At 39.5% G+C, this 15627-nt stretch overlaps 1 protein-coding gene across 2 annotated transcripts in view; it reads right to left on the bottom strand.

The window, feature by feature from the left end:
• ATP10D (ATPase phospholipid transporting 10D (putative)) overlaps positions 1-10441 on the bottom strand; it is a 41737-nt gene extending 31296 nt beyond the window's left edge. Inside the window, exons 1-3 of one of the 2 annotated variants that reach the window (XM_084516694.1) lie at positions 10124-10441; positions 1494-1798; positions 561-755 (exon numbers count right to left, since the gene is read on the bottom strand). In XM_084516694.1, coding sequence (XP_084372820.1) covers positions 561-755; positions 1494-1762 — 464 coding nt within the window. In that variant the 5' untranslated portion in view covers positions 1763-1798; positions 10124-10441. The remainder of the gene's footprint in view (positions 1-560; positions 756-1493; positions 1799-10123) is intronic. The other variant, XM_084516693.1, reaches the window with a different exon arrangement.
• Positions 10442-15627: the final 5186 nt, after the last annotated feature.

Below are 15627 nucleotides of genomic sequence, written 5' to 3'. Positions count from 1 at the left end.
AAGTCCTGCACTGTGGAAGAGCTGCTAACATTTGTACCAAACTATGTGATACGCACAAATCTAAAATGATCTTATTCTTTTAAAGGAAATGTTATTGCATTTGAATAAAATATTATAATGCTGATAGCATTAGTGAGCTTCAACAATATATTGGCAAATTAGCAACTCTTGCATTTCTATGACCCCTACAGCAATTTTTAAGATATTAAAAATAGTAATCAAACTGCCTTGGTTAAAACAGTACAAAATCATGCATGAACACTCTGGCCGCATCCAGAGTACTTATTCCAGCAAATTTTATACTAATTTAATACCTATTTACCCAAGCAGCTGATCAAGACCCAACTAGACAACTCCCTGAGCAACTTCACCTAATTAGACATGCTTTGAGCAGGGGGTATGATTATATAGATGACCTCCAGAGACCCCTTTCATCCCAAGTTACTCTATGATTCTCTGAGCATCCAGAAAGTAAACCAGAAGAGCTATCATTTTTTTTTTCTTACATTTACTCATTATCAGTTTAGTAACAATAAACCAGAAAGGCTGTTGTCTCTTACCTGCTATACACTCTGGTTAGTAAGTTGTTTATCTGTTTATCCATTTTGTATTTTGAGTAGTCTTCCAGACCATCCTTCACTGCAATAATTGTCAGAACCACTATTAGAGGTAGCATTGTAATTTCTTTTTGGAAAGCTTCCACCAGAGGAACCCAGTTTAGAACAACTAGAAATAGGAAATACAAGTTGGCAACTCTGAAACAAAGAGCAAACACGAGAGTTGGCTGTGTTAGCAGTCAGTAATCCTTATTCCCCCACTCCATGCTGTATTGAGACTTAACTTAGCAGTAATTTATCATTTCTTTATGCCAAGTATTATTTAAGAACTAAGTATCCACAACTATTTTTTCACTCTCCAGTCGACAGATTATTTGGCTGGACAGCTGCTTAATATATGTGTTAAAAAGGTGCAGAAAGCAATATTATTCCTGTATTTCCATCCCTGCCCTCCAAGCATGTGTCTTCTAGTGAGGCTTTTGTGAGCATATATACAACACATTTTTAAAAGTAAGCTGTCCTGCAACCTCCCTACATAACTTTACAAATTTGCTGTCCTCCAAGGAGAAGAAAAAAAAACACAATGTCAACAGAGAAAGGCATGAGAGGGAAGAAGATAAAATATATTTGCAGGAAACAAGCTGAAAATCCTACTTCAGATTACTGGGTGGCAATGCTCCAACAGTAAAGAATATTTCAACAATCCAAAGAGTAGAATGAGTGTAAATGGTAAAAGCAATGCAGAAAAGAATTAGCCCAAGACTGATGATACTCAAGAATCCTCGGTCAAATAACACAGATCTTTTCAGAAGTGATAGGCAGGTTGGGAAAGATAATAAATTTTAGAATACTCATCTCTATATTAATACACACATTTACATAAAAGGATTCATTTTCTGCAGAATTTCCACAATCAAAATAAAAGCAGTTCTTTACCTGTGAAATTGTTCAAATAAATTCCGTGGTATAAAATTCAGTAAAGTATATTTAGTAGTCCGTATTTTGTTGTTCATGTACAGTTTTGATACCTTTTCATACTCTTCCTTAAAATGTCCCAAACAGGGTATCACTATCCTGTGTTTGCTGGCAGTTTTTGATGATTGATAGCGCTTGCTACTTGAGTTGCTGCTGCTGCTAACTTCTCTACCTTCTGTAGATATCAGTCGCTGCCAACGGTACCTGGCCCAGCGGATGGGATCTGCCATTGTTCCTGGAATGCTTTATAATCCAAGGAGTGTCCTCTATTTAGAAACAAGTTAAAATAGAGCAGGTTAAGTAATAATTCTGTAAAGGCTTTTTTAACTAATAGTTTAAACCTAGGAAAAGGGCCTTTTGACACATTTTGATTTGGAAAAGAGTTAAGAGGTTATGCAACATGTTAAGCAGCAAAGTATCTAGGACAGGCTAAGATTTAACTCATTTAACTTTAGCCATGTAACAGACAAGAAAGACTCTCCGCAGTTAGTTTGGGAGGACAGCAAATCTCCAGAGGGTGGAGGCATCTCCATCTAGCTAAGGGATGCTTGAGCATATGTGGTACTTCCTGGCATGTGCCTCTCTCTCATTTATTGCAGAATCTGCATGATTAGTTTGGACATGTAATATTTAGATGGGTAGGGTTGTACAAAACAAATCCTGCTCTAAAGTCACACTCCAAAAGATTCTCCAAACTTCCAAAAAAGCCTTTTTCACTCCTTTGCTACCCTTTGACTATAAAGCTTTCTCCTAATGGGTTTTCCTCTCATCAAATTAAGATGATTGGTATATTTTTGTCCTTTCATAATTAGATGTGGACAGTTATCAACTGTCACCATCGCGATGTCTTGGAAGACTCTTACTACATATACGAAACTCATGGTTCCCTTTAGAAACCTCAATCTGCATATGAAGGAAGAGAAACCACGAGAGAAAAACAAACCTTTGTACAGCCTCTCCTCTCAGCATCCCCCAGCAGCTCCCACATGAATTACTGCTTCCTGAGGCCCTTCTGCTGTGTTTCCTTCCAGGGAATGGAAGGGAAAAGAGACTTTCCTTTTTCCTCAGTGCTAAATCCTGTGGTCCCTGTAACCAATGAGGGACCTTTTTAAAGACACGTCTGATTTAATTAACAACGTGCTGGATTATCAGGGACAGTGTCAACATGATTTCTTCTTTGTTCTGTTAAGTTTACCAATCTCTCCCAAGCATCCATCTTTAGCATGAATCATGCAAGGTGTGTTAATTAAACATACTTCTGCCTGAAATGATAATTCTTTGCCCAAAAGCAGTAACATGCCAAATCTCTACACACTGTTATAATGTAAAATATCCTGATGGAAAACCTAAGGAAACAACAACGCAGCATTTTTCAGGATGCCATATGAGCCTGGTGTTTGAAAGTAGGTTATGTTTGCAGTGAAAAATCATGTTTATGTTTGCTCTAACGAAAACAAGCATCTCATACTGGTGACTTCAGTGACTAGAAGCAAGAAATAGAGACACTTTCTCCAAGTAAATTCCCAGGACTAATAGAAAGGCAAAGTCTTTACATGGCAGATCATTTTTACTTGGTGCGAATTGCATAGGCAAAAAGCACCTTGAAAAGCTGAGGAATTAAGTTATCAGTCATGCTCAAGTAAAGGTGGGAAGAGAGTTGGGAGTTAGGAAAAACAAGAGAGGAAACCTGTCAAGTTTCAGAACCTCTTAAACACAGGCAGCTAACTCTTTGTGGTTTTCATAATTTATTACCTTTTGTAGCATGCAATACTTGGTGACGTTTGGTTTAAAAATAAAAAAAAAATAAAAAGAAAATAAAAAAGGGAGGGGACAAAAAAAAGAAGGACATTTTAACATGACAATGTTAGGTCAGAATTCTTCACTGCTGGATCTGGAGCCACAGGTTTAAGCTACACATGCAGTGTCTCTGAAGAGCAATCACCTCTCACTACACACGCATCCCTGACTCCTGACACAGCTCCAAAACCTCTGCCCCACCCTTCCTTACCCTCCTCCAGAAAGGCAGAGCTTAAAGGAAACAAGAAACCTGAGGTTCAACTGCATGCACTGCACATTCTTCATATTCCTGCCAGTATCTCCAGCATTTTACCGTAATATTTTAAAGAGAGCTTTCAAGGAGATTGTATGGACAATAAATCAAACAAAACCACCACCACAGAACACTGGAAACATTACAGGAGGCAATGAGAAATTTCTAATGGTCAAAAAGGTGAATCAGACCTTTCCCAAGCAACATCTTGGGAAAAACGCATCAGGATCTCATACCCTGTCACAACGCCCTCTGATTCATCTGGGATTTAACTGAGCTACTGTTTGCAAATTATTTTTTAAAAAATCATTTGCATTTCCATTTTAAAATGCGATTTATTTAAAACTTCAGAAATCTCTTTTGCATTTTTTTCCTATTTTGAACATTTTTCTTTTTCCTCTTTAAATTGTGATCATAAAATAATGAGCACCTTTGATTTGATTAGCTATAAGGTCAAAAAAAGTTTCATCAGCTTCATGTTAGATACTGAAAATGACAAAGCTGCTGAACATCAAATAAAAGCTGTTTTAAACAATTTTACTACAAAACCCCTTCTCTTAAACTATTATTTGACCCTCATGTCCTGTTATTTTTCATAGCACCTTCTTCAGTTCTCTAGCCTGACTCAAATTTAAGGCAGCAAAACAAAATTTGATGTTTATTTAAACATATGCCAAAGACCCACAAAAGTTACTTTTAGATTGATGTGAGACAGAACTTAACTCTGAAACAGTATTTAATTATTTAAACCAATAAAAGGTTTATTTTTAAGGAGTCTAGAACATTTTTTGTGTGTTCAAAAACAAGAAGCGCAAATGATCTATCTAATTCTTAGTTTGAGGACAGTGCTAGATAGATTTTGTTCTCAATTTCATGCTGTATACTCAGGAGAACATTAATAGTGTAGTGTTAATCCAGGTATATCTCACATGCAGATAGGCAAGCTCATTAATGTCACATGATAATGAAATGTGGAAGGGAACTGTCTGACACTGGATGAAAAGTCTGGACATGTTCTTTGCTTCTCTTCCCTCATATACTTTGACTCTTTCCTCTTATTATAAAGCACTTTTGAGATATCCTAATGGAAAACTGGAAGGACTAATAATGGTTAACATGCAAGAGCTGGTTGGCTCTGTAAAAGCAGTGCCACTTTCACCACAAAACAGATAAACACTATATACTATTCATGCTTGACCATCCCGTATCACAATAAAAAAGCCTTTAATAATTCTCTGCTAGTGGCAGCACTGTGAAAATCCCTACTTTAAGTGGTCCATACCTGGAAAGAAGGACCTTTCACCATGAAGCTCAGTATAAGCATTCTCTTGCATGTACATCCTGTGAAATTGCTTTCTTTTCCCATCACTTGCCTTTCTTTGTCTCTTGTAAACTCTTTCAGCTTCCACTTCTGGGAAGTATCACATTTGTAACTGGTTGCAAACCTTCGCTCCTAGTTTTCCTGCAGGGAGATGGAACTGAGACTAAAAATCCCTCAGTTCCAGTTATGTTACAGCGTAGCTTTTGGCAATCCCTGACCTTTCCTATAGCAGATTCTTTTCTGGAGACTATTAGTCAAACATGCATGGATAATTTAGTCAATAGACAGAGTGCTCTGGTACTGCACCTTACTATTATGCTGTGGTTGTTTGCTTCCATGTCACGTAAAGTAACCTACCATTTACCCCAGCTTCTCTTGACCACTTCCTCCCTTCTGACAACATCCGTCTTTTGCTATGCTTTCCAAATAGTTAGCCATTTTCTTTCTGAAAATTCTTTGTTAAATACTTCCAGCAAATGACATATTTCATGAGAATATTCCTCAGACCTTTGGCACATGCATGCATATTGTGCTTGTTGCCATCCTATTCCTGTTCAGGCACAGCCTTTGGTCATAGTGTGCAGGAGGCCTTGTGTGTCCCCTGGGCCCGCTCCCATTCAATCAATCCTTGGCAAACAGAAATGCAATCAATAAAATTGCATTATCTGACCTGAAAAACTTGTACAGAACCAAAAAAATAAAGAGATTCAGACAATGCATCTCTGTAGCAACACTTTTCTTAGCCCCTACTTGAATACTTCAGGTTGTTCTGTAGGTCTGAAGTTCTGGGTGATGAGCGGAGATTAAAGAAGCAGGGAAGAAAAATAAATTTAACTCAGAGTTCACGCTACACAAAGCTATGGAAGAGTGGACAACCCCTGATCCATGCAAAGTCCCATTTAAACGTCTTAGCAAATGTTGCTGCACAGGTTTGCTAGCATTTGTTTCACTACATTATGACCAGAGTACACTGGCAGAACTACACAGGCTGTTAAAAATCAGAACAGCATCTGAATCTTCAACAATTCAGAAGCTACTAGACCACAGAGAAATTTAAAGGATCCATGGCCTAAAGACTAATCTGAAATATATATATATTTTTTTTTTTCCTAAGGTTTGCTACCTTCTCTGTAACATGCAATTTTACAAGTTTATAACACATCTTTGCATGCTAATAAACTGCAGAGAACTCTAGAATGCTAAACAGATCTGGATAAGAGATCTGTACTGCCAATTTATGAGACAAAATACCAAAAACCTGCAGGAATCAAAACTTCAGTTCCCATGAAGCGCCTAGGCCTTTACATGAGGTAATTTAATAGCAAAGCATACATGCAGTAATGCTGATTAATGTGCTGCAGTGTGGGAGCAGTACATGTAGCAAGAATCTCTTCCACATTGGGTAAAGTTACTTAGGATGCCAATTAGATTCTGTACCTACAGGCATAAATAAATCACACACTACCCAATTTTAGGTTTAAAACTCAAATGAAATTATGTACTTCTGTTACAGGCAATCAGTTTTGAAATAAAACTGAATCACCACCAGAGAGCTGTGGTTTGTGCAAACCTTTTCCACCCTCCTCTCTATTCATCAGCAAAGTTCTGCTTTATGCCCTGTTCTCACCTGTCATATAGGCATCTCAGAACTGCAAACCAAAACTTTCAAAGTTAAGTCTTACTCTTTTGTGACTCTTTTCTCACAAGCTATCTTAAACTTGTGGTCACGCAGCATTTAATCACAGCAGCAGTTTTGATACGTGTGAAATTCCCCTTACTTTCACAGTAAAACTAAGGCCTGAGCCATGTTACAAAAGTTATACTGGTGTTCATATGATCCAGAAGGATGTGATTTTTATATTCAGTGTAGGCTCCCTAAATTACAGTAACTGGTACTGAAGGAAATAGATCCATATGGGCAGTACCACTGTTTTTTAACCACGTCAATTTCTTTAAAGAGACAAAACTGTTGCACAGAGAAAACCAGTTACTTATCCAAATTGATACTGGAAGTGCCTGTTACAGCACAAACCTTTACTTGAGTTCCCAAAATTGCAGGTTAAATCTCCAGCTAGTGACTTGTCCTATTCTTCTGGTTTTCTAACACATCTGCGTTAGCAGCTTCTTAAGAGTTCCAATCTCTCACAAGGCATCCAGAGTTTAATCCGCTATGGATCTTTGAAGGATCTGGGGAAGGAGGTACAACAATTTTGTACATACAGGTACAAAAAGAGGGCATCTCAAATCTGAAAAATCCTCCACAGCTCACTTTCAGTGAACACTAGATTTGACTTTTACCTTAAAGATCTTCTGTTTTTGAATAGACTTCTCAGACAATACCAGAAGACAGAAATGTGGATGCTACAGGTGTGAATATAACCTGAGCTACTTTATCTAGATATTAACAGTAGGAAAGCCACAAAAGCACAGATTTCCATGAAGGCCTTCAAGCACTGCACAGACTTGCACAGCTCATGTCAAGGCCTGTACCAGTACAGCTTCACTGGTTTTTAGCCAGCCAGAACAAACCTACTTTAAGCATGCTGCAGTCATACCTACCAAAAGTATATCTTAAGTATGAACAATTTACATACAGCCTTCTGATTTTTAAGAAGCTGAAACAGCTGCAATGGATGTGATGCACCTGCATATTCTACAGCTGACAGATCCCTTCAGATAGGCAGCTCTGAGGGTCAGAATTGAACTAAGCAGATGTCTGGTTCCTTATTTCAGCTTCATGAAATCTTTTGCATCACTTCTACTTAATTTAGTATTGCTGATTTCATCATTGCCTTTCTTACTGGTCTCCACTTGCATATCTTTTATTATTATATATATATATATTTTTCTCTCCCAGTACTGTTTATTATATCTAGGTCTAAAATTAGGCTTGGATCTTGCAGACTTTTCTTAATATTACTTGACACTATTCAACTGCTAGCTGTCCAAGGCAGTAATTGTGTATCAAGCCTATACTTGGAACATACAGGTGCATTTTTTTTCATTAATGTAACAAAAGAAATGAAGCCAGTATTTATGTACATTTTAAACAGGATTTCAGAATATTTTGATAGTTTCTGGGTTTCCATGAATAAGACAGGGCTTTTAAAAGCCATTACAGATACTGCAATTAGGTGTGATATGGGTGGTCATCAGCCACAACACTGTTCAACAGAATTCAAGACAGTTGTGAACGTAATTTTCCAACACTCAAGTGAATTTTTGATAATGCTGACTCTTTTACAACATCAGGAATACAACCAGTTATTTGTCATAGAACACTGAAACCTGTCAACTGCTCGGGAATATTTTGACAGGAATAACCTGTGAATCCACCTGAACCACTACCGAGCTTCTGCAACCCTATAAAACGTGCCTCTTGCCAGGATGTTTCAGGCCTGAAAGGGAGAGGTATCATCCAGCAATTCAGGATGATACAACTGCAACTGTGCATCTTTAAAGATTTTAATATTAAAAGTTATGCCAAAAGACATAGTAGCCTGGAAAAGAATGCAGGAAGTTAAGAATGCTCAAACAATGGCACTAGTAACTTCAACATTTTTAAGAGACCAAGGCATAAGACACTGAAGATACAATGCTGTGTAGCTGAACTGATCTAAAAGCTGACACTGAAAGGAGTGGGTCTTGCCTCTCCTACCTCCTGCTCCTGCCTTTCTCATAATGCATCTTACTTACGGTACTTACTGAACCTGGTTCAATTCATTGATTCATAAGCCCTTTCACTAAGCCAAAGACAACAAAACTATTAGATGTATTTCCTGATCCAGCCTACAGCTGTGAAAGTACTCCTGTTGGCACAGGGAGGCAGGACAAGAATGTCAGATTAAGAGTGTCTTTGAGTACTTATGTAGGGCACCCAGTTCTGAGTTTGGTCTAGTTTTCATTAGAAAGGCATATCAGCTGTGGATATTGCCTTTGAAATCCAAATCATCCACAACAGTAGCAATTAACAAAAGAATGTGATCCTAGTCTGTGTGTGCTAGCTTTTGCTACTGTAAATAATATCTGTCCACAAATTGTAAAGAGTCAGCTTAATATGATATAAAACAGCTTTGCACCAGATTTGGGGATATGCAAAGGTATTGTGAGAATAAAATTCCACTCTGATCTTAGAGAAATCATTTAGTGTCTCTCTGCTGCAATCCATCACTTATGAAAATAGGGATAATGACACTTCTGGTATCTTATAGTGATGATGTGAGAATGCATGCTTTTAAATAAGAGATTTCTCAATCGTATGGTCATTGCTGAGATGTGAATGTGTAAGTACTATTTTAGTATGAAAATAATGGTAATCTGAATATTAAAAGTACATTTTTCTTCTTCAGTAGCTGTACTTGTGATAGAAAAACAATTTCCTTCCGGGAACTCTGATTTCTCTTTCACATCCTTGTGAACACTTTTTCATTACTAAGCCAAGTAATTATTCGTGTGGCCTAATCGGGTAGCTTACTGTGTGCACCCCTCTGTACTTTCCTGAAGCTTAGGGATTTCAGTGTAACTTACTCAGACCTTGCTATAAACCAACAAACTATGTAAAAGCTTCCACCCTTTCCTTCAGTTGCTGCATGAACAATTAAAATGTCCCCCACACAAGCTATTGTTGTCAAGGTCTTAACTATGCTTTGGTTGCTTTGTTCTGTTTTTTTCCTAGTCTGTTTCCCGTGAAGTTCAGTCGATGGTGTTAACATGAACAGGGGTGGCCTTATGGCCCTGGAGACACACAGAAGAGCACACGAACAAGACACAAGAGCGCCCTTTCCCACTGCCCAGTGCAGCCGCCCTATCGCTCAGTGGCAGTCACTGGAGGGACGGTCGATCCTGTCAGCTTTAGCGTGGGGCGTTTCGGCGTCCCCCAGACCTCCTGCTTTCCACCGGCACATCACCTTCACCGCGGAAGGGCAGGGTTACAAAAACCAGACCCATATCCGATTCCGAGGCGAGAACCGACAGGTCCTTATCTTCCCCTCCCCGCTAAAACTTCCGCAGGCACCGCGCCAGGGGCCGCGGCGGGGCTGGGAGGACGCTGCCCCCCGGCAGGGCGCCGGGCACCTCGGCAAGGCTGCGGCTCTCCCTCGGCCACACGCAGCCCCGGGTGCACGCCTCGGCGCCTTTCTCCCCCGCCAGCTCCCGGCACCGGCGCCCTCCTCTTTCTCCTCCTCCTTCGCCACAGGCTCCCCGCCCCACCGGCAGCCTTACCAGTGTCCCCGCTCACATCCCAGCGTAATGGCCGCGACCCCCCTGCCGCCTGCCACTCTCCCTCCGGCTCCAGCTCCACCGCCTCGCTCGGCTCCGCTCCGCCCCGCCGGTGCTGCCCGGCCCCCGGCCGCCTCCCCCGGCGAGCCCGCCTAGCGCCGCGCCCCTCCGCCGCCTGGTTCCGCCGGGAGCCCGGCTCCCCTCAGCGCCCTTCGCCCCTCGCCGCCTCCATCTTCTGAAAACGCAGTTGCGAATTGGAACCCACTTCGCTTGCTTTCCTCTTACCCTGCTCCGAGCAGGCCGTGCTCAGACTTCTCTAAGTGGAAATAAATAAATAAATACTTAAATAAATACTTAAATAAATAAATAAGCTGCCGTCAACAACTCGGCTTCAGTGCTGGCAACCCAAAGGTTGTTATCGTTTAAGGACTTATTCTTTTTTTGACCTGAGGCCTCAGCCGGTGGAGGCCAGGGCAGGAGCCCTGCTGTGACAGGGCTCTGGCTGCCTTGGACAAGCTTGCCCTGGAAATTGACGTTGTTGGTCTTTTGCCAGCGCAGCCTGGCGCTGAAGGCAGCTCGGCCTGTCTAAACGAGGAGTTTTCTAGCCACTGGGCTAATCGAGGTTAGCAAACACTCTCCCTCGTTTTCTAAGAAGTAAGCCTCTGGCGATTGAGAAACTGCCCTAATTATCTTAAACAAATCGCTGGTATCAGGAACCTCAGTGAGTTTTCTCATCAATAACCTTTCTGAAGCCCAACCCAGCCCTTATGCACTTAAGGCCTGTGAGAGTACTCTTGAAGGCTGCTCTTCACAAAGAAACCACAAGAAATCACACTTAAGTCAGACGATTTCTATTCTAAGGTCATCCTCTGATGAAAAAGGAAGAAAGAAAGAAAAAAAAAAAGTTATTTGCAGACCCTTTTGGCCCTATTGAAATGAACTGGAGTTACAAGTACTTGCCCAGTATCAACAATGAAGTCCTAACAAGAAAGTGGAGAGGGCTGTGCTGAGCAGTGGCTGCTGGTTGTGCTCTCCTTTCTGTGTCTGTGGTAGGGTTTTCCCATGTTTGCCTGCATTTTAGCATGTCTTGTCTCCTTGAGCCCACACTAAAAACCCTCACGTTATATTTCAGTGAACGGCACCTGGCAGTCTGTTCTTTGAACTGCCTGTATGGCTATCAGGAATTTCAAAACATATTGGCATATGGAGTGGAATAAATATACATCTACATGAAGTTAAGTCCATAATTGCTGATTTGAAATTATGCAGTTTTATTCTGGGTAGGAAAAAACAAGATGTTCTGTTTCTCTGGCAGGATACACCACCTTTGTTGGCTCGGGTGCTATAGGAAAGAGGATGCAACACAGGAAGGCAGAGCGAGCTGCTACAAGATGATAGTGGGCCTGCCAGAAAGCAAGTAATTTAATGTTATTTTATTGGTTAACATACTGATTTATTGTATCATTCCGGTTGCTTGAGAAAGAAGAGAACATCACAAAGCTTTTAACAAAATAGCTACCTCTCCTGTAATCACATTGGAGTTGTAAATAATTGATATGCAGAGTCCCACATTTCCCCATTCATATTTTTTCATGCATGTCATTCCATTCTGTAAACTCACGACTACAAAAGGCATCTGTTTATTTCCCTTGTTTGCCTGGCAATAACAATTGCCCGAGCTAGGCCTGCATATCAGTGCACTGCAAAAATACCTGACCAAACCTTAAATGAGCTAGCTTGGCTGCCAGAAGAAACACAGCTACTTTAGTGCTGCAGTCTTTGCAGTTTAATTAGACTTGTAGAGGTAGGGTATACGAGCTGCTCCAAGAGGTAGGCCTGACTGTGTGGGTTTACTCGAGTTACAAGTACATGGTTTCACTTTTATCCTTTTGTGTTACTGTCCAGTAGTACAAATGGTATTGGACCCAAGCATACAAAGTGACCGTCCAGCATCTCTAAGGTGTAATTAAGCTGTCTTCTCCCAAATAGCCTATGGAAGAGTATATACAAAGAAGACAAACACCAGAGATAATATTTGATTCGGAAATCTCCCTGATAACTTTTGTATGTGTGGAGATAATGACACTGAATGCCTCCCACATGGATATATCTCTGTTTTTCCTGTGCAGGATGCAGGTGTGTTCCATATTAATTCCTGAACATGGGAAGGAAAAACTGTGGGCACAAGAGTGATATATTGATGACATTAGCAGAGCTGGAGAGCTCTTTGGTCTTCTGTGTTCTTCAAGCCCTCTATCAGTTTGTGGCTGCAGTAACTCTGGAAGCATCAGCATGAACAGCTCATCCAGCTGTGCTCATATTGGCACTGATAGGGACACATGAAAGAGAGGAATGTGTGTCATGGGAATTGTGCTAACTAAATGTGTTGGCAGATTGAAAACTTTCCCATGAACACCTGGAAGGAGGATGGAGATTTGTCACAGCATGCCATCAAGCATTTCCTGGAGCATCTCCAGTTAATGAAATACTAAGAACCTGGATATGATTCCCCAGACATTCTAGTGCCAAATCCACGTAAATAACAGTGCCAGTGGGGATTTGACTTTATAGACATAGATAGTTATTACTGCAGTGTTGATGCTCTTGGACTGGCTTAGCAAGTACAAGGTGCGTCAGTGTCAGGACCATGGATGTGCTTCAGAGATCTGGTGTGTATTTACAGTGTAAATAGTGACATACTATGATGTGTCTGCTTTAAATATCTTTGAAGACATGGTAGCATACTCATAAACTGTAGCCAGAAAATTTCTTGACTATCACCCAATAATCTGATCACTTTTCTTCTCCATAGCTCTACAGTAAACCCAAATAATTTAACTTTAGCAGAGATTTCACCAGAAAACTTAAATTTTAAATTGTATTGAATTATTGTTTACAAGATCATTGGCTAAATAATGCATTTAAAGTCCTAATTAATGATATGTGTTAAAACCTTCTGTTTTGCCAGTGCAAAGTAAAGCTGCCTCTTATGCAGATGTGTTGGGGTAGTTAGTCTCTTAACACAAGATCTTCACATCCACTTCCTGACGGGAGCTCAGTCTGATTCAGTTCTCAGGATGATGGATGCACAGTGAATGAGACAGCTGTTCTGTATTGGTCTTTGTTCTAGTCTGAGTGTGACTATAACCTTTATTTACAGTGTGTAAAGTGGAATGGGTTTATTGATCTCCTCATGGAGAGATTGTGTTCATTACTTGAGTAAGCATTTTATAAATATTCATGAATTTTCTTTCATAGCTTCCTGTGAGACAAGAAGGTATTGCTACTTTCATTTTAAAAATGAAGAATTGAAACAAGGGAGAATAAACACCATATTGTGAAAGTATTTGCTAGTGATTCAGAACATGCATGCTCAGCTTTAAAGATGTAACATTTGCTTTTGTGAATATATATTTACAGTGCAAGATATATTCTGTGCATAATACGTACACCTTGCAAATCTTGAGTGAGGTAGAGGAAACACGTAAATAGTATCACGGGAACTTCCCTGAAAGTCACCTTCTGGGTCATTGAATGACCCTTGTCATTGCAGGCATACCATGTAATCTGGTTCATAAACTGGCTCAGCTTTATCTTAAAAACAATTAGGTGTTTTGTTGTTATTACTGTATGAGAAAACTGGTCCAGAATATGGTTGTTTTGTGGGTTAAGAATTATCTCCAAGCTTCTAAACTAAACTGCATACCCATTTGGTCTTTTACCAGCAGTGACCATTGTTTTAATGATTTAAATTGCTCTTTTTCTTCCTTATGTTTATCCATCGACATTTGTTTTGGTAAAGTTAACATGATAAAAATGAATTATATCAAACTGAATGAAGGCTAACTAAATTCTGTAAAAAAGTATCCACCCAAAGGTGTAATGCAGTTTAACAAATCTATGCAGACCTTAATTAATATTGGATAAAGTGCCATGACGTAGCTTGTGTAGACAAGTTTAAAGGAATAAATGACTGCACTATTCACTTGTACAGTGCTCACATTTTGTGTGTGGTTTATACCAGTATATGCAGCCAATTGCAGAATGCCGAGAATCTGGAAATTTGAGTTATATTCCAGTTTTGTGGGGCAGTTACTAGCAGCCAGTGGTAGTTATTATTGATGCAGTGTTGCTGATATAACACTTGTGACGTGACCATTGTTTGTTATGTACTTCCATCTGAAAGTCATTAAGATGATGAGAATTATTGTTTTAGAAATTTTCATTCTGTTGCCTGTTCTTCAGGAAATAACTAACCATCAACTGGAATTTAGCAAGGAATCTGGAATTTTTTTTTCTTACTTTCAAGCAGCTCTGAATTACCATGACAAACAGAAAACAAAACAAAACAAAACAAAACAAAACATCTTAAATGAGATCTCATCATCTTCCTACAGCTTCTTATCTTGGCATTGCTACAATACAGATGAATTAGTAACCTGTAATGAAACTCTAGTTCATTGGATTCTATGAACCCATGTTCGCTACCCTGCTGAATTCCTGTGTTAAGGAATTAATACTGCCTAATGAAAGAATAAAGAGACACAAAACTATATCTCTTAAGAAGAGAAACACATCATCAATGTTACTAATTCTGGGATAATAGGAAGGTGTGTATGGTTGGAAAGTAGTACCAGCTAAGTGAAATTATACACAGATGGCTTTGATGTACTTGGATAAATTCCTTTATCCCTTCTTTTTCTGTTTACTGTGGTGTGGCAATTTCCCATGGCTAATCTTCAGCCTTATCTTATCTACAGCTGTAAACTTGTTATTAGTTTGTTTACACTGCTACAAGTTTATTGTGCATCTGAACTCCTTTGATACACAATCTGAATGTACTTATGTGCCTTCCTTTTCATTGTATATATAAGCTGCATTGTATATATATTCCTGCAAGTGATTTAACTTGCTGATTTTATCTGGTTCACAAAATAAATTTAATTCTCTATCTTCTGCATATCAAACCATAAAAGGAGCTGAGTCAGTGGTATCAAACGAACTACTTACTAAATGTTATTTTTCTGTGCTTGTGGAAAGTTGTTGTCTAGGTTACTTTTTTTTCTCAAGTGTTTTTTTTTTTTTTTTTTTTTTTTCTCATTTAACAGTTTTTCTCAGTCATCATTTCTGCTGAACAGGCAGGTCAGACTTGCTAAACAAAATTTGGGCTTCACTGACTATTTTTACATAGTATTTTATGTCACAACTACTATACCCATTTGTGGGACAAATTGAAATTATTTGCAATCCAGCAGATGGATAGGAAAGTGCCACTTTAGACTTTGATTCTCTCAGGTATTTTCCATAAGGGTTTCCAAGGCTGGCTTTTCATGAGATGTTTAACCCAATTTTAGGAAGTCTAGTATCAAATCAAAAGTGCCATTGACACAAGACACCACCCTGATACAAATTCATTTTTATGGGGTTTAAGTAGTTAAACAATTTTGAAAGGGGAACTTTGCCCCAGCAAAGTTGCCCCTCTTTATCTGATTACCTCATCTTCTAGA

Source organism: Aythya ferina, assembly GCF_964211825.1.
Source record: "Aythya ferina genome assembly, chromosome: 4".
Lineage (NCBI taxonomy): Eukaryota > Metazoa > Chordata > Aves > Anseriformes > Anatidae > Aythya > Aythya ferina.
This window is presented reverse-complemented; position numbering and strand designations above follow the sequence as displayed.